The following is a 26,822-nucleotide window of genomic DNA, read 5'->3' on the forward strand; positions in this document are numbered from 1 at the left end:
CAGAGGATTATTTCATAATAAATGGTGACTTATCCCTCAAGAAATGTTAAATATAGAGGGAAGAAATCATTTGGGAAGTATACTACAAAAGTAGCACTGGGTCTTTATGGGTTAAAGCCTGTTTGTTGATGTGGTTGATGTTTTTGTTCCTTGCGCTTCTCAAACTTCACCCTAAAATCAACATGGTGAAGGCCATGTCACACACTTGAAGACATCAGAATTGCACGTCAAAAACCATCGGCTGATGTCACAGAGTATTCATCCAGTTTTTATATTCAGTCTATGGTGTCACATCCAAATTCATAGTGCACTGATTTGTATCGGAATTAGAACCAGTTCAGTAGTCGAGTTTATCATGAGTAACTGACTTGATGTGGTTTAATCTATTTTGTGTGTATCTGATCCTCAGGTGTGTCTCTTCATGTGCAGAGCCAGGTGGTCTGAGCGGGAGAAGGCCCTCTGACACAGCAGACACTCATAAGGTTTCTGGCCTGTGTGTTTACGGTAGTGACGCGTCAGTTCGTCTGAGCGTGCAAATTTCCAGCTGCAGCCCTCCCATGAACAGTGGTACGGCTTTTCACCTGGTTAAAGGATGGAGCAGACAAGAAATTAAAACATAAATCCATGAAGTCACTTTACCTATAGTAGCACTTTATAAAAAAAAAATACTAGTTACAAAGAAAAAAGAAGTACCTGGTAACATTACTGAGAAGATTCCATATTAACGGAAATGTATTTGATTCAAGTTGTTAAAAATGTTGTGAATGCAATCTAAAGATTAAATATAAAGTAAAATTTATAAGAAAATTAGATTCAAACTAATAAAATATTTGTAAAAAAATTTTTTGGATTTATTAAATGTTTCACAAAAATGTATTCAGAATAGTAACTGGATATTTCCATTTTACTCAATAACTCACGTCCTTGTTCACAAAAGAGCAAAATCAACATAATATATAGAAATCAAAACAACATTTTAATCATTAAAATATCATATAGTATATTAATTTACCTAATGTTATTATTTTTTTTAAATAGATGGAAATTTAAAAATGACTTACAATAGTGAATAATGAATAATGAATAAATCCATTTCTTTCATTACAAATTTGTCCTCAATATTTTATAATTCCTTTTTTTTTTTTTTTTTTACTGAAGTTGGTTAAGATTTAATCAGCATTGGATATAAACATATTCATATGTATGTCAATCCAACTTTGTATAAGTGAAATCTACCTTTGGTCTCTTTTATTAAGTAAATATCTATTTACTTACAGCCTAAATATTAAATCTAATAATAATAATAATAATAATAATAATAATAATAATAATAATAATGACATGAGGGACTTTGTAACTCTCTGTTGCTTTTTGTCGTACATACCTGTGTGAGTCCTGAGGTGAGCCTTGAGGTGTGAGCTCTTGGTGTAGGTCTTCGTGCAGCCGGGGTATTCGCAGCTGTGGATGGCTGGCCGTTTTTTCCCAGCAGCCCTCCGGCCTCGCTTCCCCTCCACCCCTCCTGGTGGCAGCTGCGATGTGACCAGCAGAGGCTGCTGGTGAAGGGGCAGATGAGCAGCTGCCTGGGTGTGGGTGTAGTCACAGAAGTGGTTATTGTTGTGGCTGAAGTGAGAGATGTAGGTGTAGTGTCGGGGGTCAGGGGTCATGGTTTGAGGTGAAATGAACCTTCCTTCGGGGAAGGTCACCATGGAAGGCTGCTGCTGGGGATAATATGGACTGAAGTCCCATGATGTGACCTTACTGAGGGTAGCTCTACTGTGCCTCTCCACACTGCTTTCTTGGTGGAAGCCATATTGATCGGCACAGAGAGCGCTGGGAAATGTCCGAGCTGGCTGGTTGTCATTGTAACCATGGTGATACAGCTCTGGCTGGACCAATGCTGCAGTTTCATCTGTGGACATGAGCTCAGACACGAGGCTGCTGCCTTTCATGTGCAGACTGTTTGGTCCTGTTTTGTCCTTGAACATGTCTTGGTACGACCTGTTGGGGTTGATCTCTGGGAGCAGATGGCCACTGTGTGTGCTCAGAGAAGGACTGGGCTCAGGGGACGGGCTATTCCAGTCAGACAGTAGGAGCTCAATGTCCCAGGAACCCTGGCTGTCAGTGTCCAGGACTTCTTGGGTCATGTGTTGTGAGACCTGTAGCTGTTCAGAGCTGCTTGGTGACAGTCTGCTGCTGAGAGAGTCCAGAGGGAGGGCGCCACTCTCAGACTTCCACACCTACAGACATGAATGGAAGAAGCATTCAGCTTATTCACTTCTGAAAAAGTATCGACACTTTGCTACAAAAATGCAAAAAACTCTCTCTAATAAAACAACAAAGTCAAATTACAATAAGTTAGTTATCTGAAAGCTACTGAATTAGTCAACAGTATTCTCTGACTCTACCCTCTTAAACTGTAAATATTTCCTGGTTTCTTTACTCCTTTATAACAGTAAACTGAATGTAATTTAAGTGTGGACTAAACAACACAGAAATTCAAACCAGAAGTTTCAGGATGTCATTTTGGGCTTATGGGAAACTCTGATTAACCATCATTCGTCATTTTGGAGCGTTTTATGGATTGAAAAGTTAATCAGTTAAACAATCCATATTATAAAAGTCAAGTGGGCTCTGTATGCATGTGAGTGTGTCTTGGGTATCACACAAAATCCAGAAAGAGCTGACTGCTGCAGTTTGGCAAACTCATCTATTTTTGGTCAAGGAAAAGACTAGTGAAAACAGTAAGTTGATAGGACCAATATTTTGGGACATATACAAAATTTTGAAATACAATTGCCTTACAATCATGTTGCTATGGCCAGAACGCTTTAGCAGTGACTGCTGGACAAATGCAGTACAGCATGCATGAATACACAACAGCATAAAAACTACCACATCTAGAACCCGTGGATCTCCACAGGCCAACATGCTAGTAAACATACTGACAGGCAACGGAAATGGTGCTTAGCTGTTGCATCATATGGTCCAAAAATACAATCAGCAAATTGTACTTAAAGTATCAAAAGTGAAGAACCTTTGTGGCTTCTTTAAATTATTTAACATTAACTCATCACATGCTGGAAGGATGTCAAAACAAAATTTTAAAAACTGACATTATATTTACTAGATTAGAGTTCAGCCTCTTACAGTACAAGAATGATGCATTCATGAACTTCATTAGGACAGTAATACAGATCATATTCACTGCAAAGCTGGAATTTCAAGAATGTAAAAAATACACTTTGTGTCTGGAAAGCAAGAAACAGTTTTTCAAAAAGAAACCTTGTCAGTTATGTCTCCTATTAGAAAAATAATAATCATTAATATATATATATTTATATTAACTATGTCAATACTGAACTATTTTGCAAAAAACATAAAAGGCTTAAACAGCAGTATAGGTTATACTCCAGTTTTAACTTCAACAATATTAAATAGGTTCTTGTAATATACCAACATACTCAAACTTTGCCTTTCATAGTTGAATTTTTCAGGTGTCTGACTTTTATTTTTGTCTTGAGAAATCTTGCCAGTCAAGAGTGCATAAAACAATAGATTTACCTCTTAATATAAGATCAATGTTTTGCTTTTTTTTTTTTTTTTTTTTTTAATTTAACATTATATTTAATTTTGCAATGTTGATTTATTTAGGTATTGTGGTACAGCTGCCCTCTTTTAGTTACAACAAAAACCCCTTACAATCCAAAGTGTGTGACAGCAGTTAATGTTGTACTTACTTTCATGTTGTCAGTGGAGGGAGCGTGGTTGGAGAAGGAGCTGAAGGAAGGGAGCACAGCCTGCGTAACAGCCATCAAGCACCGTCAAATAACACTGGTTCAACAGAGGTAACACCACCAGGTTTCTCTCTTCTTTTGATTTTATTCCAAATTGTTTCTTTTTTTGTTACTGTTGTTTGTTTGTTTGTTTGTTTTTACACGCCCTCCTTCGTTCATGCTAGTTTACAGTCCACTCAGTGTCGAAAGGCCACAGCAGCAACAGTTTCTTAAATCTCTCTCCTTTTCCCCATTCCTCCCCTGATATCTTGCCCTCCTCTTGCTTGTCTATCTTTGTCAGCTGCAACTCAGACTTCAAATCTCACTTTTTCATGTAGGTTTTGACCGTTAGGAGGTGGAGCACAAAGGGTTACTCTGCTGACTCTTTACTTCATCCCTCAAGGCTATCCATTACATCAGTCATCAAGAAAATGTGTAAAATATGATCTATGAAAATGCAGCATCAGCAACAAACTCTTATTTTGTAGATGGTCTGAATGAGGCAAGCCAGTTTTCTCAGTGTCATTTCAGGTAGATAGGTCTTTTTTTTTTTTTTTTTTTTTACCCATAAAGACCCGATCAGTGACCAAAAGCATCTACTTATGTAAAATGTTTAATACTCATTGATCCATTAATCCTATCAATACATGTAAATAAATACAGTTTGTCATCTTTTCATGATCATCAGATATGACCCATTTGGACGTTCAGAGGCTCCGTAATGAACATAGAAACACAGTCATCTTCTACAACATTGATTCACAGTAAAACCCATGGAGTTTAATAAATGACAGTAGAGGGAGACACTTGTTTAATGTTCACTTAATGATATATTTTGTTGGAAAAAGTCACTTTTCCTGCAGTTTTCTCTGTTTTTGATGTAATAAACCGTAATTTTAGTCTGAGCTTTTATGAACATCTACATGGTCGGTACATTAAATACAGGAAAATATCTGATTTTCTCTGAAAAAAATGCAAAATACAGAGGATGATTTTGAAATAATGGTGCTGTATCACTTAGGTAGTCAAATATAGAGAAAAAAATATTTTGGATCTGCCATAAAGAGTAGCACTGGGTCTTTAAGGATTAATTTTCTGTTTGATACTGAAACTCCATATGGTAAAGACTCCAATATAAGTTGTCAAAGATTAAAAACTAATCAAAATAATGCATGATATATTGAAATTTAAGCCTGTAGCATCAAAATCGTGTATGAAATTAAATAAAGGTGATGAAGACATTAGTGTTGATTAAACTGATGAAAATGTCTCAACAGAACTGCATCTGGTCAATAAATAGAAACAAAAAGAGACATTCAATCAGTTTATTTCAATGGGAAATGTGAAAGAAAAGGTAAGATAAACAAAAAAAATTTAAAAAGCCATATAATCTTAGCAAATAATATGCTATATTAAGATTAAAAGTTTGTATTCCACTTGTCCCTTGTTCTTTAACAAGCAAGATATGACGTTAAATAACTGTGGGAAATACTTAAAATCAGTAAAGATTAAAAAAAAAAAAAAAGTCAAATAAGCAATAAAAAGGACATAATGTAACTACAGAAAGATGTGACCATCTAACATTGAGCAAAAAATCTAAAGGTCAATATTTATGAATGTCAACATATTTTTATTGGAGTGCTTATTATATATAGCTGGACATTAATAGAACGTCAAAAAAGTAAAGCATGAAATAGGCTCTATTTAATCCTTCTAATTGTAAGTATTGTCAAAAAAAGAACTTTTCTTTTGTGTTAAAAACATTGTCTCTCACAGGCTGTTCTGTGACTTCCCTGTTAGGACATGCTGCTTCGACTTCTGAGAAGACCTGTGTGTGAAAGGTGATTATATTCTGGCTGGGGTTTATCTGTGAACAGGGGGGCAGAGGCAGGCTGCTGTCCTCTCACAGATAACACACGACAAGCCCACCGCTGATAAAGACTCTCCTTCAACTTCAGGATGACGACTTCGCTGCACATCCACTATGCGCAATGAGAGCCACATTTGCCAGTTTTCACAGAACTGCCTTTGACATATTACACATGTTCATCTACAGCTGGTGTTTGTCAGAGGAGAGGGGTCAGTAGAGTATATGTACCACACATAATATGGTATGTTTTATAAAAAAAAAAATTGGACAAACAAGCGTTCAGGAACATTTATAAAATGTCAAAAAGAAAAAGTCTCATGATGCTGCATGACCATTTTGACTCTCACTAAATTTGCTTCACACAAACTAGTCCATCTGATGTTTCCCAGAGACTTTTTAACCCATAAAGACCCAGAGCAACCTTTCTTAAGTGATTTACCAACATTTATTATAATATTATCCTCTGCATTTTGCATTTTTTCAGTGAAAATTAGGAATTTTTCTATGTTTAATTCACTGGTCATGTAGATGTTTATAAAAACTCTGAATAAATTTGAGGGTTATGACATCAGAAACAGAGAAAACTGAAGAAAAAGGGACTTTTTCAGCAAATCTATCAATAACTGAACATAAATCCAGTGTGTCCATTCACTGTTATTAATCAAACTCCATGGGTTTTACTGGTGAATAAATGTTGTAGAAGATGACGATGTTTCCATGTTCACTACGGTGCCTCTGAACATCCAAATGGGTCATATTTGATGACCATGAAAAGATGCAAAATTGTATTTTACACCAATTATTTACATGTATTGATAGAATTAATGGATCAGCAGATATTAAACAGTTTAGATCAGCTGATGCTTTTGGTTGCTGGCGGCTGCTTGGGTCTTTATGGGTTAAACATACGAAGCTATACCTAAAAATCTGAAAAGTAGTGCATCATTGTACGTTTTTGACCAGTTTTTCTGCCATCTCTCTATCATTTAATTATACTATCTTGGATAGGTGAACCAGTCATTTTTAGTATACATGCATTTAATAAATCATTACTGTTTGATGCACGTTTAAAACATTATTCATTAACAGACTTTTTCTTCAGGTTACTAAAACACAGCGTAAGTGAGCCTTTTATACTACATCCAATGTTATGTTCACTGTTCAGATGCAGTTATCAGAATATTACATATATGATTCCTTTAGCAATGCAAAAAAAATAAAAAATCTTAGGACATTACACTGTTTGGGAAAGGATGATTTAATCTACACTGGGAACTTTTCTGCTATTTATTTATTTATTTGTTTATCTATCTATCTATCTATCTATCTATCTATCTATCTATCTATCTATCTATCTATCTATCTATCTATCTATCTATCTATCTATCTATCTATCTATCTATCTATCTATCTATCTATCTATCTATCTATCTATCTATCTATCTATCTATATGTTAGCACCATCTACACAGAAAACTTCTATATGTTCTTATATCATTCCTAGTGGACTTTCAACGTGCCTCAAGAAGGAAAGCTAACAAATATTGCAAAAATACTACAGCAGCTCTACTACAGTAGCCTTTGTAAACTGTATTCTTCCACTTTCATTACCATAATTACCACTTTCTTTTATTAACAGGCTTTTCTGAGAGCTGAGATGTGTTAATGAGTGCAGGTGTTTGGCATGCGGCACAAAGTCTTAACTGAATGAAGCTAGTAGAATGTAAGTATTTTCCTCAAGCTCAAGCAGTCTTGTTCCTTTATGTCTGATGAAAGTTTTTGTCCTTCTTAGGCTGAATAATCTTTTAAAAATTATCTTGAATTAGTGGAACATGTAGAATAGAATAGAATAGAATAGAATAGAATAGAATAGAATAGAATAGAATAGAATAGAATAGAATAGAATAGAATTTATTCTCTTTGTATGGCTGTTTACATGAAAAGTTGACTTTTTACAGATGCATGGTTCTCACAGATCGAGGGTCTTCAGTACAGGTCTGGACCACACTACACCACCTCAGTTTGTTCTAGTGGTTTGATTGACATAGAAAACCTTTTGTAGAATACAGTCTCACAATGTTTAAGAAGAAGAAAAATTATCCTATGTACAAGCGGTGACAGCTTCTCATATACTGTCCTTACACTTCCAAAGTAGCCCAATCAACAAACAAATCGCTGTCTTTGTCTACATCTAGTGGGCATTTGTTGTTATTGCGCCTCTGGGCTTCCGTAGAAACAGTCAATAAACGGAGAAATGAAAAGTTTAAGGCATTTACTGTGTGTAATATATTCAAATTTTTATGTATTTATTTTTATTATGTTTTATCAATAAAGTGGAAGTCTTTTGAATGAGTGCCGGTAAGGAAATACAGACGGAACTGCATCAGAGTGCGCTACTCTGACACGGAAGTGTGTTTAACGGTTGCCTTGGTAACTGCACTGCGTTGTATCCTGCCCTGAATCAGAAAATAAACCCCATAAAGTAAGTCCTCTATGTTGTTTCCAGTTAACTTTATGTTTTATTGGTATGTTGTTCGTCAGTGGCGTAGGTTCAGCGTCTTACATTGGGCTGCTCTTTGTTATTATTATTATTTTTTTTAATAATTATTTTTTATTATCAGACACAAGTTAGTTAACAGGACCTTAGCATAAAGCTAAAGCTAAAGCTAAAGCTACATCAGTACAAGTGAATGAGTGGAAGAGGCAGGTACAGCTAACTCCTGTCTGTTACTGTAACAACTGACAGGTCTCAATTGAAAATCTACACGAACTGAACACCTTATATGTAGCAAGGGAAACTTTTAAACACATTTTTTTATGTTACGTTAACCTTTATTAGACATACAGTACAACAGTGCAAAAGTCTTAGGCCACTTTTTGCTTTATTGTTTGCATGGTTGGAATGACCACAAATATTTATTTCTAAGTCTCTTTATCCACATATAGCAAGGAGTTCATTCATACACAGTAGATTATATTTAATTTAATCAAACTATGTGATTCACTTCAGATCAAGTCAAATGTAGCTTACCCAGATAGCAAAATCATTATGGCTGAAATCTGGCCCAAAACTGGCATTCCATTTTGGCAAAGTTCTGGGCGGATGTATGGGCCCTAAATGGCCCAAAATAGGCAAGCCAAAATCAAACCAGAAGGAAGCCAAAATTCACCCAAAACTTAATTGCGGACTTCCAAAATATAGCCATAATTGTCCCAGAAAAGCCCCAAATCCTCATAAGCCAACCAAAAGTAGCCAAAACTGACCCAAAAGGAGGCCAAAATTCACCCAAAACTAATTGTGGACTCCCAAAATATAGCCATAATTGTCCCATTAGAGCCGCACAATCCAACCAAAAAATTCCCAAAACTGACCCAAAGAGATACTATGCCAAAAGATTGCTCCTACATCCCCCCCTCCCCAAATGTCTATTGCTATGCTAACTGCTCTATTTGAAAAAAAAAAAAAAAAAATACATGCATTTGGGGAAAAAAAGCTAGATTTAAATAATTTCATGTTTCTATTCATGGCACCTGGAAATGCCTGATGGAACTTGTTTATCTCTTGACAGACTCTCAACAGGCACACAAAGACCAATTAAAAGCAGAATGTAGGCAAAAGAAAAAAAAGAAAAAACATACAAAAAGCAGTCTACAAATAATAAAATGACATCACACACTGAGGTTATCATACACACAATCGTAGATTTGGTTTGCACAGACAAATTAGTTTCCAAAATTTGCCAAAGTGAGGAACTGTTGTATTATAGAACATATATACTCAAAATTTATTGTGCTCCTTTGGGAGCCCCATTGGGTCCTGGTTGGTTAATCAAACTATGTATTCACTTCAGATCAATTCAAATGTAGCTTATGCGCTTCAACGGTATATAGTGTGTTTGTAGAAATCATGAAACAAAGTCCTTATAAATGATGTTAGACCAGGGTTCTCAAAATCAAATGAGCTGGGGGCCACTGCTGCCACTGTCTTCTCATTGGAGGGCCACATCAGTATTTGAGGAATACAAAAAAGAAGACATATTTCGGCAAATGCAATGTATTTTCATGTAATTATTTTAAATATAATACAAAACCGCAAATAACGAGTGCAAATGTTTTTTTTCTCATGCTTAAATAATTAACTGGCCCTTTTAATGAATAAAAAGTGCATACATCTTTTTTCTCGAGATACTAAACATTTTAACACTAAAAGGACCAACAAATTTAACACCTGTGGGTATGTTTAGGAGTTAAAAAATGTCCCTTTGAGCTGGATTTAAACCAGCGACCAACGGATTTCAGCATATGCCTTTACAGTCTCCTCCTCTACTAACTGAGATATTGAAGGGACATATGACGTAGAACTTTTTTTAGTATGAGGCCTTCATCAAGGACTATATAAGGACTTTAGATTTTTTATAATTATTTCATATATTATATCCTCCTGAGAACCAGTATGTACAAGTTTTGGCTTTTTTTTTTTTTACACTAAATAATTGACTTGAAACGTCATGATGCGGCATGGAAACGGCATGATGCAACAGTTTGTTTTTTTCAGATACATTTTAATTTATTTTTTTTTAATATGTCCTTTGCAGTGAACAGTGTTTTCTTTTTTTTTTTTTAACCCTTTCATGCATAGTGGTCACTACAGTGGACAGTTATTCTACAGCTGTTCTCTTATATATTCATGTGTTTTGTTGTTTTAGTTCCACATCAGCCAACACAGTGGACGCTCATGCACCATCCCATACACTGACATTCATACTCTTACTGTAACTTTGCTGTTTTTAATAAACCTGATCTGCACGAACATGTTTGAGTGTAAATGAATTGCTTGTTTTTAATGCACCAACTATGTGCCAGTATTGTTTTATTCTATTTATTGTCTTTTACTCCTATTCTGTTTCATTATTATATACATTATATACATTTATACAGCACTTTGGGACAGTAGTATCTGTTTTTAAGTGTGCTATATAAATAAACCTTGACCTTGTTATTGTTATTCAACTGCAATTAACATTTTGGTTTGTTTTTTTTTTTTAAACCAAAAAGTTTTTTTTTTTTTTTGCATATTATCTCCACGAAGTGAGTAATGACTAGTATTAGAGTATGTTAAATGTGAGAAAACATCAGATTAGCAGCATTAAAATCTTTTTTATTTCATAGATTTTACACAGTGTATCAGTAAATGCATGTTTCTTCGCTTCAAAAATGAAACGCATGGTGTCCAGCCAAGTGGACATTTTTGCAACTCCATGAAAAATAAGTTCATAAAAAAATTTCAATCGCATTTTTTTTCCATGCCTAGAGGAATAAAAACAATTGGGGGGAAAAAAAATCTAGATTAAGGCTCTCATAATTCATGCATGACAGGGTTAAAGTAAAGCTGTGAAACTCTTGTCCCCTACAGAGAAAAAAAAATGCATTGCTGGGTCTCAGGAGGATTTGTCATTTTCAAGTAGTAATCAAGTTCACCTGGATTTATTTTATACCTTTATAGAAACGCTGAAAGTTTAGCATTTTTTTTCCAATAAGCATGTTTTTCTCCATTTAAATTCAATATTATATTTTGCCTTACTTGGTTTTCACCGGGGAGGAAGACCACAACATAAACCACTAGCAGTAAATGTTATTGTCTTTCCAAAAAAAATTTAAAACATCAAGGCAAAGGGAGGTCACATTAAATACTTCTCACTTATTTATTATTATTATCATGATTATTATTATTATTATTGGTCTGCTTTAGTCTAACTTTAACTTATTAACATGCTAAATTTGCTAAAAGGTTTATGGTTTAAAATTGTATTGTTATTTTTATCTAGCTAAAATGTACTTGATTAAAATATAATCTTAAAATCAACTTATTTACACATACATCTATCACTGGTGTTTGCACATTTCCTATTTATTCCCAACTGTATCTTGTGCAGAGAATGAGAAATGCATACAGTCACTATAAACTTGACAGAATTTCAAAACTAAAGATAGCTTGAGACCTTTGCATACAGTACTACATATAATAATAAAACAAGCTTTCTGTACAGTAAAATGCATCTAGCTGTTGGTAGCAGCCTGCAATCATTTAGGACAAGTTCACAAATGAAGAGTGAGCTATACAATATATCGGACATACATAAGTCTTAAGATAGCAAATAGACATTAGCTTGTGATTTCTTATTGGTGATCACTTTTTAATGTGTTTTATGTTGTAGATGGAGATGTTCTCAGGGAGTACAGTCAGTGGGGGTCTTTGGAACCATCCAAGACCATCCAAGTACAGCAAGGAGACCCAAGAAATGCTGAGAGGTGACTATGTGGTTGGTCAAACATAGTGTCAAGGCTGTTGTGTGTTTAATCATGTTCCTTCTTTGTTCTCAGTAATGACACAGGAGTTGAAGCTCACCAACATCCAGAGGAAACAGATCAGCGAATGTATCAAGAGTAAGCCTGGGTCCTTTCCTCAACACTTTTGCAAATCGTCTGTTTTGTACGTGTTTGTGAGACATTTACCATTCTCACATCTCTCCTTCAGATGGAAAAGCTTTGCCACTGCCCTCTGACTTCCCTTCATCATCAGCTGTTCCTTCTAAGCCTAAAACCAGCAGACCTTCCTCAAACTACCTTCCAACAAGGCCACAAAGACGCACCGCTGAAATGTGCCGTTCAGGGAACAGCTACACCAGAGAAAAGTTCCAGCCTGGTCCTACACGTGTGTTTTTGAATCTTAATCCACGAACATTTGCACTTACATACATGTCTGACTGAAAGGCTACAGAGCAGTGAAGTTCTCTGCCCAGGAGTTTCTTCAGATACTGGGAATTTATCTCATATCTAATTATTTAATATTTCTAATTTGCGATGAATTCTTTTGTCTTGCTTCTATATTTAGTAATCATCTTACTTTGCTTTTCTCACAGGAGACTTGGAGAAAGAGAAATGGAGACTTCAGAATATTTTGGAAAAGGGAAAAGATGAGCCTGTAGCAGTGCCTCAGCATAATCCTAATCCATGTCCAAACCCCGACATGGAGGAAAAGGACCGGTATCAAGAGGGTGAGGCTACAACACAGATAATGCACAGTATTTACACTAACTACTGAGGTCTTGGAAACAGAAGACTGAACCAAAAATACACATTTAAAACTTGGGTTACTTTAAGCCTCATGTTCTGCTCTTGCACTATTCAGTACTATGAGTAATGTGTGTCCTCTGTAGTTCTTGATGAAATAGAGGAAAGAAGACAGTTTTTGGCAGATATGGCCTCCTTGGGTCAGGAGAAGGATTACACCTACATGATCAACACTGAAATATCTCAGGTAAACATGTTTGTTCATGTTAGTTTTGTTTTCATGAAAGTTTTTTGTAACACAGCTGTTTACCTGAATTTATCATTATACATTTACCATTTGACAATGAAAGATGTATACATAATTTCTTTTTTTTTTTTTTTTTAAACATTACTGTCATCCAGAGAATCCGAGAGCTGGAATTGATGGACAAAACCCGGAGTTCAGAGACAGAGGCAATGACGTTTGAGAGGAAAGTGCGCAGTGCAGAACACACAGAGGAAAAAGTGGAGTCTAGAACTAAAGACTGACCACATCTGACTAGACAATGATTCACCTTGTATTTGGACTCTGTAAAGCTTTGGTGTGCAATACCTCATTTGTTGTCATTAATTACCTCTCAGCATATTGTAATTCAACTAGTCTGAGGCAAAAAAGACCAACCACCTCCTGACTGACAGCTTTAATTACTGGTAACTGCTGAGATTCTGTCAGATGTGCTCTACTCTTCTACTCCAGGTATCACCGATCCAACATGGCAGCTCCTCTAAATATCTTGCCTTCACTTTTCCACAACAAAGTGAGATGTCATCTATCTTCATACAAAACTCTAGCATTTTACAAAATTTCTTCCTCCTACACCTTTAACTCACAACTATTAGATGTTCTGAATTCATCACTTTTGTTTGGTAAAGTGATCTAATCAGTAAGTTCAGTGGTCTGGGTTGCAACTACATGAATCCATGATGTAACCAGACGGCAGTTAAAAACTTTACATTTACACATGACACAAACATGACATTTTTGCATGAACTTATTTTATTCCTCTGGCCTTCCAGTGTCAGTATTTTGTAGAATTCTGCTGCTGTTTTAGGACCATATATAGCAGACACTAATGCAGTGCTACAGAAGCCCTTGGTTTCAGCTGGACAGGAAGATAGAAGCGGGACAAAAACAGACAGAAACAGAGGACAAATATACACAAACAAAGCACACACCCTTAATAACAAAACAGGTACAGAATGAGTAAACTTTATGGACATTTACATTAGCGCCAACAAATGTTCATCCATATATGCAATTAAATAAGTGGCACTCATACAAACAATCTCTGTTAACAGGCTGTTCGTTTTCACTATTAAGGCAAAACACTAAAACATTTAAAAAGGCATTGTAAAATATAAATTAACGATTGCATATTGAGGTTTTTTCAATAGTTAAAACTGGTGTTTTGCGGCAGCCGTTAAAATATTTTCATCTTTTTTAATACTTGTTATTGCATGAATGACCTTTGATATTAAAACTTACAATGACATCTGAACACGTCTTTGTAATGCTCCCCTACAGCCATCACATATTCTAAATGAAGTCTTCCTTTCCTGTCAAACACCCATAAATACTGTATCTATGTGCATGCCATCTTTGATGGTGCATACACATACGTGATACTAAAAAGACTCACAAACAATGGTACTGTACTATAGCAGCTAAAATAGCTTAGGTATCCATTTTTGAGATTGCCTGTAAATGGTACTTTAAAGCTGATTTTCTCTATAAACACCTTTTACTTTCACAATGGCTTCACAAAACATTCTCCATCAACCGACACCATCAACTGGATATGAGGAGTTGAGGGAACAGGGACTGTAGGGTAAAATAGGGGAGAATAAAGATCACCGCTTTAAAAAGGTGCAGATTATCAGGGATAATTTTGCATCCAACTGGCTTCAGTCCAAGAAATGAATCATACATTGGATGAACTTTGATAAAAGGCCAACAGGGCAGTCGCTGTGCAATGCAGGATCAGTGAAGCAGGCAGATGCGACGAGTCAGTGCAGTCATTTAGAAACCTACCTGTGTTTACCCTTCACTGGTTTGAATGTCAGAGCTTACAGATGTGTCAACTCTAAAAGCACTTAAAGTCGTTGTCCAGTTCCTTTCAACACACGAAGGCAGCAGAAAATAGTCACGAAGGAGCTTTGCATAATACATGAGCTGGGAGTGGATGCTACGCTATATTTTACCTAATTAACAACACAGTTAGATGGGACACGCTTGCTCTGACCTGATTCTTCCTCCCACATCCGTTTGTTATTGTCCTAAGTTTTTCTAAAATAGTTTCCTCTTAGCAGGGAATGTGTCCTTTGGCTGGTTTTCAGCTTTTCTCCTTTCGGGGGCTGTGGCTCTTGCCGGGTTCCCCTTTGTGGCTCAGCCTTTTGAGCACCTTTATGGGTTTGAACTTTGCCCCTTTTTTCTTCTGGTGGTCACTGTCTGGATCCTTATGGAAGTCTGAGCAAAAACAAAAAGAAGCCAGAAATCAACATTAAAATACAAACTAAGACAATTTGGAATATTGTGTTTAAAGCAGTAATGGTCACTGAAGCTTACCTTTTTTCTTCAGCATGGCTTCCATCAGTTTATCCTCTTCTTCTTCCCTGTTCAAAAAAACATCTGTTAAACCACTGATCAAGATTTTCTGAGTTGCTGTACAGACACACAATAAATGTCACTATTCGTTTACCTCTGCCTGTCCTGGTCCATGTTGTTGACAATTTGGTTGCGTTGTTCAATGATGGTGACAAGCTCAGCCATCAACTCCTGCTCCCGATTCTTGTCTTCCTCAGTCCAGTCTTTCTCTGTGCAAACATGGAAACAAGAACAGGTTTTAAAGGAGTAATATTTTGCTTTTTTAATTGGAATTTTGCATTTTAAAACATTTCCCTGTGGTCTTCATAAACTGTAAATGCTCTGCTTGGGTCTGAATTCTTCATTAATTCAACTCCACAGGTCCATCTTCAACCTTATTTCTGAGTAATGACACCAGAAAGGTCATTTTGAGCGCTGGCCCTTTAAATTCAAATGAGCCACTTCATGCCCCACCCCCTCCAGGTTGTTGACTGTAGTGCTCTGTACCGTTCAGCCACTTGTCTTCGTTAATACAACCAACAACTGAACATTTTAGGTAATCAGGTCGAAGTTTGGACATATTTTCAGTATGGACTACAGCCGCTGCTGCTGACAAATGATTATGGCGTAATCTGAGAAATGTTTGTCAGAAGTCTTTACCTTATATGTGCAAATGTCATGATGTAACTAGTTATAAAATGTAACAAATTAAGAAGGAATTGAAATGGGTTGTGGAAACCCACTCGATTTTTGCCGGAACAAATATAAAGATAGCTTTGCAGCACCTGGAGGGATCAAATTCAAACTTTATGAACTATTAGGGTCCCCAAATACACACATAAATGTACCAAAGACTAATAAAAGTGGGTTTAGCAAAATATGACCCTTTTAAGTTGATGTAGTTGGAGGAGTTCATACATGTTCAGATATATATTATAGTGTGAAAAAATACAGAGGTTGAGGTTTTATTGAACAAAGAATAAATACTGTTTTAAATTTCTGGTATAAAGAAATTAAAATGATTTTCCTGGCATGACTCAACTGTCACCGTAAAAAGTAATAAGTCTTGAAACCCACCTGGTTTGTTGAGCAGACATCTCAGCTCATACTCCACATCAGCTTGTCTTTCCTCCAGGTTCTGCTGCTTAGCCCTGTACAGTGTACACATTGTACGTTAGAAAGCTGCAAACCACTTTAGTATATTAAACTATAGATGGCAGTGTGTGCACCAGAGGCCATTTCTCACAGACTGCAAGGGAAGCTCAGTTTCCCCTAAAATTACGAAAATTAAATGGTTAAATATGTACGGTTGTGTTGACATTTCATTGACTACAAATGTGTTAGAACACGTTCATCTCAAAGACGAGTTCGTTTAGAATCAGCTTTATCACAAATCAACAGACTCGATGTTGTTCACTTCTCATACATTCCCGTTGCGCTGTTTTCTCATACGATCTATGCTCAGTGCATTTGCCCGTAGACACTCAGTGTCCATGCACTTCAATGGTACTGAGTGGAACAGTTTTTTTCATTGCCTCAAAACTGGACGGTAATTGGATAAATGCCACGATGTTGTCCCGCCCCTAGACGCTCGGCGTCTCTGGGGGTGAATGCAGCTGTGGGCGGAGCTCGGCCGGCCTGGATGCCGGTCTTCCACGTGCTGATTGGAGGGTCAGTCGAAAGGCTGAATCCCGTTTGATTGACAGCCATTTTGAGATATACTCCTTCACTTGACAGTTCAGTTTAATACCGTCGCGCATTCTGCTGTGAAATCAAGAGAGAAACCACTATGAAATTACTTGTTCATTTCATGCACTGTAAATAAAACACTCATTGTACTTTCTTGGTTCAATTTAACATAATTTCCTTGTTTACTTGGTACGATAAGGTCACTGACCATTTTCTTAAAAAGGAACGGAGGGCCGAATTTATGTTTAAATAACCTGACAAATTTTTTTTTTTGGACGTAAGCCGATGAGCAGCCGCCACTGGTGTGCACATGCTTGGTTTAGTCCGTTCTGAGTGCGCTGCTGGGAGGGGCTGCAGGAGAATACGTACGTGTAGACCAGCTCAGCTTCTCGTCTGACCAGGAGATGCTTTTCATGGATTAAAGTGAACCAGTCGACCAACAGGCACTCCTCATCCTCGTCTGAACACAGACCAGAAGAACACAGCAATATATTTAACATTCTTATTATATTTGCCCTTACAAAAAATATGTTTGTATGTATTAGCTGCTGTTACACATTTTATTAATGAAACTATGCTTTCAGACCACTTCAAATTTTCAAATTGCAGTAAATAGGTTTATGTTTTATGTTGCAAAGGTACAAGAATGTCAGAGTTGGAGCTGAAAACTTAATGTGGCTAACACATTTAGAGTTTTAATGTTGTGAAACTGACTTGTATCATAATATGTAATGGATGTTTCTTTTTACTAAAATAGGGAAATGGTATTGGTAAAAGTATTGTTTAGGAACTGGTACTGATGCCAAGTTATCAGCTGAGTGACACCCAGCCCTTCACATGTTACATATCGTCTTCAGTGGGTGTAAACTCAAAGCTCTATCCTGAGCTCTAACCGTTTGGATTGTCTCTCAGCTTTTTCTCCAGCTCCACGCCTCTCTGCTCCAACTGGTCGAGCTGTTTCTCCAGCTGACTCATCTCCCCATGGATGTCCTCTACTGGGATGTACTGGTCTGACTGCACCTGGATTCATGTTTAGACAGGGTGGAAAGTTTCAGTTTGTGACTGACAGAGGCTGAATACGATACATTGTTTGTGCATTTTATTAATTTTAGTACTTTGCGTTTGATAAGTGGGAAGCCATGGCCAGGGGCTGGTGGTCTGGCAGGGCGAGGGCCTTTTGGTGGTTTACTTTTGGATTTAACAGGCGAGGGGGAAGCTTTCCTGTTGAATGGGTTCTCCTTACAGATACGCTATAAAAACAAAAGAAAAACTTCTTTAGTCACTATTTATTTTACAGTAAATAGTTGAGTATTTGGACACAATCCCCTCACCTTGTTGTGAGCATGGCTGGCCCCTGAGGCTAATGGGCTGGGGGTTGTTTGGGGTCGTGGTGGAGGCGCTGTTGTCCCTTTGGTCCCTGAGCTGCGACTCGTCTGGGGGGTGGCTGGAGCCGAACTGGCATTTGACGGCAGGGGAGAGGGGGAGGGACTCAGGGAAGGATGCGGCATGCGCTCAGTGGAAGAGGAGGAGGCGACAGAGTCGCATGGTGAACAGATGGAAGGCTCTGAGACGCTTTTGGTGAAGGCATGTTCCTGGTCGCTGCTGGCACCACCACCCGAGGGGGGCTGGGAGGAGCTGTGGTCCGAGCTGGAGGACAGAGACTCTGTGCTGAGAGCTGGAGAGGGAGAACAAGATGGGGGCTGAGAGTGAGGGAGAACTGAAGAGAAAGGAGGGTTCAGTAAAAACAAACAGAACAGGAATGGAACAGAACACAAGGAGTTGGAATAGGTTGAAATAGGGAAAGAAGACATGGGAATAAGTTAGTTAACAAACAATCAACATTTATGGACACACAACGTCCTTCCTTCTTTATCTCTCTTTAGCCTCAAATATTTGGATTGAGGCACGTGTTTGCATTTTTTTAACTGCACATTTAAGTCAATATCTATAAATTTAAGTACTAATGACAAGCTTAATACTACTAAAAACTTTGGCAGTACTTGAACTCTGCATATTTGTGCTTGGGTATATTTACATTACTGTGAAACACTCTCTTTATTAAGATACAATGACACAAAGTAAGTACACACTCAGTATAAAAAAAAGCTAAATCACCTGTCATGTCACAACCTAGTGTGACCTCGTTACATCTTGAACTTTCTTGGAATCTTGTGGCGTATTACACTCAGACTCACTGTGTCCAGATAATTCCCTAAAGCATCTATAATACTGATATTTTTTCTTGACATTTGGGTTTTAATGCTATTTATATATTTTTGTATTGTATTGTGATGCTGAGAAATGCATAATTATGGTGATTATAAACTTGCTGAAACAACAAACTTAATTCTGCCCTAAAATGATTGCACAGTATTGTAGTATTCATACAGGGTATGAAGTTCCTTTTTCCTTAATGAGCCTTAATGCATGACTAATTTCTCTGAGTGGAACAGTAATCACAACCTTGAAACACAAATGCCAGCCTCTGTAGTTGTTGAATTGTTTAATTCCACATCAAACTAATAACCTTTTATATTCAGCAGTAGAAATAATTATTAGCTCTCATGCAGTTATTGGTAATAATTCAATATAACAGCTCTACAGTACGACCTTTTGATATTCAGCTCCTGTAATAGTGTAATACTGTAATGAAATTTATATGCAAGTCATTCATGAGAAAATTGGGGTTTTGTTTTCATTAATCAAAATTCAGCTTATTTTGTTTTTATTACATTTGTAAAGCAAGCATTGCATGCGTCTTGTACCAGATTTCTGCCTCACATTTCCACACAATAAAACATAGATACTCTACATACACTTAAGAGTGCAGTCTTTACTACTTTATCAGTGGTCCAGTAATTACTTCCAAATCCACGAAGCAGTTCATTTTACTGCAAACCCCATTATCAAATTCCGTTTTGAGCAGCTGCTCCATTAATACAAGTTTAAAGGGGAAATAAATATTCTTTAGGTGGATCTTGTCACAGTAAAACAGTTGAACAAGGTTTTATAAAGAGTGGAGTTCTTCTGGTTTTATGTATGATTCACTCACTAAATGAGCAAAGTACTAAAGGTGCAGAATTACAAAGTATAACTTCCTCTTTGCAAATTAAATAAGATATAATAAGATCAAAAATGATGTTGAGTTCAGTTTATTAAATGTGCCGTATCCAGAGGTCATTTCCTGTCCAGAACTGACCTTGGCTGGAGGTAGGTGGCCCTGGAGCTCGGGGTGCTGGGCGTTTCTTCCTCTTGGCACTCCCGGGGCTGGCTGAGCGTGACGAGCTTCCTCCATCAGGGGGAGTGTCAGAACCGGTTGCATCGGCCACCCGGGTGATGCTGTACCATGGATGACTAACCGCCACTGTGGCTGGAATTTCGCTTCCCTCACTCGTTTCTTCTTCCTCATTATTTTCATCATCATCCTCATCAAATGGGTTGGCGGGCGGAGGGGGTGTGCTGGGTCTGGAGCCCTCCCCTTTGAGAGAGGACAGAGAGCCTGTGTTTGGAGGTGTCGCCAGCCCAGCGGGGGGAGGGGGTGGGGCTTTCTTCTTCTTGGGTTCTTGGGATTGGACCAGGGCGAGCCATGGCGGGTCTTTGGGTTTAGGGGGGCCACCAGACAGGCTGGACAGTGAAATAACACAGATAGGGGTGGGGGGGGGGGGGGGTCACAGCACAATGAAGGCTCATGAAGGGGCAAACAATACAGTACATACTAACAAGACATCATTTAGTACATGGACAGAAAATGTCTGTGACGATATGATAAAGGCAGATGAAATGATAGAAAGAACAGGGAAAGAGGGACTAATAGAAACCCGGGTACCTTCCAGGGGACTGCGATCTTTCTCGAGGTTTAGGAGGGATAAGAGGCTTCTGTTGTTCACCTGGAATTTCAGGTAAAGTGTCAAGATAAATATCAACAAATACACGTTTTTAATATATTCTTATTCATCTTAATGGTCAAAAGTTTTAGAACACCTCTATTTTGTCTAAAAATTGGATAATTTCAGCAGGGATTCGTATGTTTCAGCTGCAACAACTTCTTTAACTCTAACTGATGCAGTGAGTCGCTTTTCATTTCTTAAACATTCATCGGTTTGATAGAGAGCATAAAGGCTAGACAGTGTTTCAGTGGAAAAAGGTCATGTGGTCTGATGAGTCCAGACTGACCCTGTTCCAGAGTGATGGGTCCATCAAGGTGTTTACCCATCATGCCTAGTGTCTTTATTACAAGCTTATGGAGGCAGTGTTATGAATATGTGTCCAAAAATGAAGGAAAAATAAGCATTGGCATATTATAATGATGCCATGGTGAATGCATGCCATAATCAAAGCTAAAAGCAGTACAATACAAAAATCACAGTGTTTTTTTTTTTTTTTGTTTGGGGGTTTTTTTGGCTTGGCTGTGTGCATTTTCTTATTTATCCTCTTGTATTACTGTGTTTACAACATTTCTGAACTTGGACCTTTAGGCAGTGATTGTTTACCTCTGTCCAAATCTGTAGAAACAAAACTACAGTTTCAGTGTGCACTTTGGCCAAGTTTTGTCTGTCAGGGTTACATCTACAGTCCCAGAAACAGTTATTAAACCACTCCTTGTTTTCTTCAATTTCTTGTTCATTTTAATGCCTGGTACAATGAAAGGTACATTTGCTTAGACAAATATAATGATAACAACAAAAATAGCTCATATGAGTTTAATTTAAGAGCTGATATCTAGCCATTTTCCATGTTTTCTTGATAATACTCAAAATCACGTAAGATCTTACATCAATAGCTATGGCATTGTACTGCCAAAAACAGTGCTTTTAGGCATTCCATGTTTTCTTTTCTGTCTGTTTTAGTCACATGATACACACAGGAGTTAGTGCTTGATTGCATAACCATTGTTTGGATGACTTTTGATGCTCTAATAATATTTTCCTTGACTGTACATTCAGCTGTATTTATTTACAGCCTTATCTTATTGTTGTATGAAGGTGATGGTGTATTTATCTCCTCATTCGCTTCTTTGTTGAATGGAGAGGATGGAAGTTTAAACAACTAGCAACTTTATTTTCAGCTTTCAGCAACTAAAACTTCTTCAGTGAATATAAATTAATTCACACATCTTCTAAAACTCCTTTAAAACTGTAGGTCTTTCCTTTAGAGAATATGCAGGTGTTCTAAAACCTGTGACTGGTAGTTTTTACTTGCTGAATGCTTACCAACAGCAGGACTGTCTGCAGGTCGAGGTACTCGGACTCGAGGGGCAGGACGAGGAGGGGGAGTGGGTTCAGAGACCCTGCGAGGTGCAGGCACCGGCCGACTTGCACTTTCACAGTGACTGACAGGTGCAGAGGGAAGATCTCCATTTACTGTACTTTCAGCCAGTGTGTCAGTATCCTCCTCTTTTCCTTCATCTTCCTCGTCTTCATCGCTCTCATCAAAAGGGTTGGTAGGAGAGGAAGAGCGTGGTTTATCCTTAGTCTCTTTATTGTTATCGATCTCTTTTGCTTCTTCTAAAGAGTCTGCTTGGTTTGCTGTAACCGTAGTGAGTGTGAGAGAGTCACTGGCAGAGGCATCAGAGCTGTTTACGCTGCTGTTCAAAGTCTTTGCCTTGTCCATCTCGGAGGACGAGCTGTGAGGAACTGTGCTTCGACCAATCCTGACAGACTCAACCACTGGTGGTCTCTTACTAAGATCCGGTCGGCCATTCTGACTGGTTAAGGTGGATCGTCCAAGGTGATGTGTGCAGACCAAGGCCCCGGAGTTACTTTGTAATTTGTAGGATCCGGGAAGCAAAGTGCTATGACACTCTATGCACCTGTGAGAATAAGAGGGGGGTGAGAAGGACTGGACTGCACTCATATAAAGCTGTACTGTGGGACTAAAAAAGGTTCAGACAGAAACCAGTAATTGTAGCTGGATTTCTGCAGGTTTCAGCACATACAATTTAAGACCTTTAACAGACATTGTGAAAGCAATTTAAGCACTACATTAGATCCATACCAGCAAAACATATTAAACATAGATGGAAACTGGAGCCTGATTTTGGTAATGAGAATAAAGAAAAATGAAGGGTGGTTGGTGGCTTCTTATGGCAGCTTTATGTTTAGTTTTTGATATCATTTGCACTGAAAACTAAACACTGTTCTACATGCAAAACACAGGGATGTCATTCATGAATGTTGGATACTGAATGATTCATGTTGCATACCTACACTTCATCACTTCATAAGTTTTGGCTTAAAGTACCTACAGAAACACCATACTTTCTTTAAAATGCTCACTCAGAAGAACCTGGAGAATAGCAGTGGGTATCCACAGTGCTCACCTGAAGCAGTTGCGATGGTAGAGCTTGCCGTCCACCAGGAACCTCTGCACCAGGTGGACATGTTTCTGGCAGGCGGCGCAGGTGCTGCTCAGGGTGCTGCGCTTCACTGGTGCACTCACTTCCACACCTGTTTGCTCAGGCAGGCTCAGCTAGCAAAAGCGGCCAGGATGGTGTTCGCGGGAGGGGGGACGAAACGTCAGGAGAGGGAGGAAGATGGAGAGTAATGGGGGAGGGGGGAGATCAAACACGGAGTCAGGATTTGAGGATGTGGTTTGTTCATTCTGTTAGCTATCTATGGCTCATCATTGCAGATTTGCTTCAGCTTAAAACACTACTTGATATAAAAAATTATCATGATTAAAACAGGTTGATTACGAAAAAAATAAAAATAAAAAATCCAAACAGCTTTGGTTAGTGGCTCTAGGGGTCACATTTGCTGGATATGATTCATATTCAGGATTCGTTTGATATTAATGTGTCAGGCATTCGGGTGTTTTCATTTAGGGGTTAGCAGCAGCAAATTCCAAAACTTGGCACACAGTGTTAGGAGAGTGCAACTTGTTAGTCTCAAATATAGAAGACGTGGTTAAAAATAAAAACAAAAAAACTAACCTAATGTAATTGCTTTCACCTCCTCGCCCACCCCCCACCCCACCCCCATCCTACTGTCTAGGCTCAGGACCAGAGAGTGGAGGGGGGATCAGATGTGAGGAGGAAGAAGAACAGGAAGAGGAGGGAGTGGAATGGATTTCCATCTGAAGAAGGGGGTGGTGGAGGAGGAGGATGCCCGTACATGGGAGTATGGGGATGGAGGAAAGAAGATGAAGGCATGCGAAAGAAAAGAGAGACAGGATACAGAGGCTATTCTTTATAGACTTACTCTACCTCTGGTGCTTTGCTCTTCCCCTGCTGTGCAACACAAAGCCCACACAAGGAAGTAGTAATTATGAAATCCATATTGTTCTACTGAAAGGGGAGGATGGGATTTGTATTGTACAGCCCTGGTGACTTAATGCCCCCGAATAGCACATGCAGAATGATCACTGTTTACTTAGAGACCTCTCAAACACAACAGTACTAAGTATTCTGTGAGACCACATCTCACATCGCTCATCCAGTCACCAACAGGAGATTTTAGACAAAGATTCATTTGAAAATACAGCTTGTTAACATGCAGCTATCATGCAGAATGTCATGCAGAAATAATGGAGGTCAGCACTGTGGTTTTTTGGGTTTATACAAAGTTAAAACATTAGAATCAAAAGATGTGTCATGAACAGTAAATGCAGAATAACTCCTGTTCATCTCCATGCCTTCTCCTGGTACCAAGTCCAGCTCTTACCTCAGACTCAACCGGTTTGTTTTCCAAAGGCATCGAAGGCCTTTTCTGGGCTGGTTCATTGTGACCAACAGAGCTCAGTCTCTTCATGCAGGGAGGGTTTGCTGCAGGAAGAGAAATAATCTGTTAATGATACAAACCAGACTTTTCCGTGCTATTATAAGAATTAGAGGCTGCATTTAAGATTAAGATGTTTCTACTGCTCTGCATGGAAAAGCTACCACATTATCCAGAATAGAAGATCATACCCACCTTGAGACTTGTTGTTGAAGAAGTTGTAATACTGAGAGACGTAAGTGATAATACTAAGGCGGTCAGGCACTTTCATGGACACCATGTCTTCTGGGTCCAACAGGGCTGGGATCCCCAACTCTGTCTCTGCCACTTCAAATGCCTGTGAAGAAGCCAAGACAGAGGAAAGCAGAGGAGGGAATGGGATGAGATAAGGAAAGACGCTGCGTATGAGTACGTGCTTCAACTAAAACACAGTTAACCAAGTCTTTTCAATTATTAATGAAGGCAAAGACTTGAGAAGCACAAATTATTCACCTTCTGATTTTAACCAGGTAAAACTAACTTCAAAATTACTGCACAAATCCTACTTCCTACAGGTTCAGATTAACTTTATTCATTCCCATTTGTCCTTCAGCTCGAGTGGGAAAATCAACAGCACATACTCTGTGAATTGTTTATCCATGACTTATTTCATGAAAAATTGTGGAATTCTCCAGTTTTTTGGTCAGGCTTTGGATATACAGTGCAGTGATGATGATGCTGTTGATACTATTTCTGAATATGTATTATATTTTGTGCACTGAGCAGCACAAAAACAGTTCAGCTTACATGTTTGTACTTGAATACCCATCTTCTCTGCAAGTAAAACCAACACATATTTGTATGGTTAATGACCTGTATAAATGGGTGAACACACCCTTTAAATATTAGACAGAGTACACTCTTTTATTATTAAGTTAATAACATACACAATATATAAAATATTACCTAGATCTGGATGTGTTTTCAACAAAATTTATTAAAAGGGGGAACAGAAGAAGGTCTGTGTGTTAAACTTATGCAAAAATGCTTGCGTTTGCCCACCAACTACCAGATACATGATGCCCTGGAAAGTAGGATGTGCTGCCAAAACATCAGTCACTCCGTTGTAAAATAATGTTCTGTCTTTAAGGATAACCATCAGCTTAATGAAAAATTCCACTGAAGAAATGAGAGAGCAGTTAAGGTTACATAACAAGGTGGATACGATCGTTGGCAGTCACACATCACTGACATAAACCAGCCAACAAAGGCTACACAGCAGCAAAGAATGGCAGACTCAAGTGATATTAATCTAAACACACTGCACTGCAATCCCCACATTATACCTGCTCTTCCTTTTTATGTTCCTGCAGTTGTAAGTAAATAAAAGCTGTCACAATAGAACATTGAGAAGTTCAGTCGAGTAGGCACAAACATTGGTTGAAATGCAGAATTAGATGCAGTAACAGTGTGTCATTTCAATGTGCTCTTGTTATTAATAAACTTCCACTAACTTTTAGAAATACAGAAAGCAGATACTCTACAAAACATTATGAGTATGTCTTATAAAATCAAAATGCTGTGTGATACAGGCAAAGCTAGTCACTTCGACTGTCAGAACAGGTTTGTCCATGAGCTATATAGTATTTCACTTAAATAACGTATCGAGTGACAGAGGCAACAGCACAAAGTGTAACAAGCGAGTGTGAACATGTAGAAAGAACTGAAACTGACCCTTACAGTTAATTTATTCATTGTCTTATCATCATTCAGTGTAATTTCTCATTTTAAGGCCCCGCCTACAGGTCTCCCCTCTCAGTTTTAAGCCCTGATGCCAGATGAGCATGGTCATATGCATTTGCAGAACAACCAACAGGACAGCCTCAATTTTCTAAAACTTCCAAACAAAGCCAAGAAGATGTCAAAAGTTCAGTTCACTCCTACACCTTTTCCATGACAATATACTAAGAAAGTCCCTACCAGAACTTTAACAAATTCAGAGTCTCTGAACAGTAAAACTAACTAAGCAAACCCATCTTTATATATTACATCCCCACACAGACAGGAGCAAACATCTGCCTCTTAAACAGTAAAACCTGACC

General features: G+C 38.1%; 3 protein-coding genes across 9 annotated transcripts in view; 1 reads left to right on the top strand and 2 right to left on the bottom strand.

Annotated features, from left to right (window-relative positions):
• On the bottom strand, window positions 1-4,069 carry klf1 (Kruppel like factor 1 (erythroid)). The gene is made up of 3 exons (XM_030134189.1): window positions 3,738-4,069; window positions 1,385-2,237; window positions 1-581 (listed from the first exon to the last, which is right to left on the bottom strand). The coding sequence occupies exons 1-3, from the start codon at window positions 3,810-3,812 to the stop codon at window positions 406-408; spliced, it is 1,104 nt and encodes a 367-aa protein (XP_029990049.1). The 5' UTR covers window positions 3,813-4,069; the 3' UTR covers window positions 1-405.
• c1h22orf23 (chromosome 1 C22orf23 homolog) lies at window positions 3,744-14,252 on the top strand. 5 transcript variants are annotated; one of them, XM_030134201.1, is made up of 11 exons: window positions 3,744-3,845; window positions 5,574-5,614; window positions 5,732-5,852; window positions 7,283-7,366; window positions 7,602-7,638; window positions 11,859-11,952; window positions 12,025-12,087; window positions 12,179-12,355; window positions 12,564-12,698; window positions 12,861-12,961; window positions 13,117-14,252. In XM_030134201.1, the coding sequence occupies exons 5-11, from the start codon at window positions 7,606-7,608 to the stop codon at window positions 13,240-13,242; spliced, it is 729 nt and encodes a 242-aa protein (XP_029990061.1). In that variant the 5' UTR covers window positions 3,744-3,845; window positions 5,574-5,614; window positions 5,732-5,852; window positions 7,283-7,366; window positions 7,602-7,605; the 3' UTR covers window positions 13,243-14,252. The 5 variants fall into 5 exon arrangements, with proteins under 5 accessions (XP_029990061.1, XP_029990070.1, XP_029990080.1 ...); XM_030134228.1 differs by lacking the exon at window positions 5,732-5,852 and adding an exon at window positions 7,978-8,125 and having other exon boundaries at window positions 3,752-3,845; XM_030134210.1 differs by lacking the exon at window positions 5,732-5,852 and having other exon boundaries at window positions 3,751-3,845.
• Window positions 13,733-26,822, bottom strand: part of micall1a (MICAL-like 1a) — a 20,297-nt gene continuing 7,207 nt past the window's right edge. The window contains exons 3-16 of one of the 3 annotated variants that reach the window (XM_030134168.1): window positions 24,937-25,078; window positions 24,688-24,788; window positions 23,346-23,494; window positions 22,237-22,835; window positions 20,853-20,913; window positions 20,226-20,650; window positions 18,358-18,701; window positions 18,142-18,276; window positions 17,920-18,046; window positions 17,396-17,486; window positions 16,415-16,488; window positions 15,453-15,567; window positions 15,320-15,366; window positions 13,733-15,220 (exon numbers count right to left, since the gene is read on the bottom strand). In XM_030134168.1, the coding sequence (XP_029990028.1) occupies window positions 15,087-15,220; window positions 15,320-15,366; window positions 15,453-15,567; window positions 16,415-16,488; window positions 17,396-17,486; window positions 17,920-18,046; window positions 18,142-18,276; window positions 18,358-18,701; window positions 20,226-20,650; window positions 20,853-20,913; window positions 22,237-22,835; window positions 23,346-23,494; window positions 24,688-24,788; window positions 24,937-25,078 (2,544 nt within the window). In that variant the 3' untranslated portion in view covers window positions 13,733-15,086. Of the gene's footprint in view, window positions 15,221-15,319; window positions 15,367-15,452; window positions 15,568-16,414; window positions 16,489-16,516; window positions 16,567-17,336; window positions 17,487-17,919; window positions 18,047-18,141; window positions 18,277-18,357; window positions 18,744-20,225; window positions 20,651-20,852; window positions 20,914-22,236; window positions 22,836-23,345; window positions 23,495-24,687; window positions 24,789-24,936; window positions 25,079-26,822 lie in introns of those variants that run through there. The other 2 variants (XM_030134158.1, XM_030134177.1) reach the window with 2 other exon arrangements.

This window comes from Sphaeramia orbicularis, chromosome 1, assembly GCF_902148855.1.
Source record: "Sphaeramia orbicularis chromosome 1, fSphaOr1.1, whole genome shotgun sequence".
Taxonomy (NCBI): domain Eukaryota; kingdom Metazoa; phylum Chordata; class Actinopteri; order Kurtiformes; family Apogonidae; genus Sphaeramia; species Sphaeramia orbicularis.

Bases quoted from the DNA above. Each gene is read 5' to 3' on its own strand.
- c1h22orf23 (XM_030134201.1), top strand. From the start codon at position 7,606: ATGGTTCTCACAGATCGAGGGTCTTCAGTACAG. The intron at 12,356-12,563 runs GTGTGTTTTTGA...CTTTTCTCACAG, and splicing joins GTTCCAGCCTGGTCCTACAC to GAGACTTGGAGAAAGAGAAA. The intron at 12,699-12,860 runs GTGAGGCTACAA...TGTCCTCTGTAG, and splicing joins AAAGGACCGGTATCAAGAGG to TTCTTGATGAAATAGAGGAA.
- klf1 (XM_030134189.1), bottom strand. From the start codon at position 3,812: ATGGCTGTTACGCAGGCTGTGCTCCCTTCCTTCAGCTCCTTCTCCAAC. The intron at 2,238-3,737 runs GTAAGTACAACA...TCATGTCTGTAG, and splicing joins CCTCCACTGACAACATGAAA to GTGTGGAAGTCTGAGAGTGG. The intron at 582-1,384 runs GTATGTACGACA...TCCTTTAACCAG, and splicing joins TCACCTCAGGACTCACACAG to GTGAAAAGCCGTACCACTGT.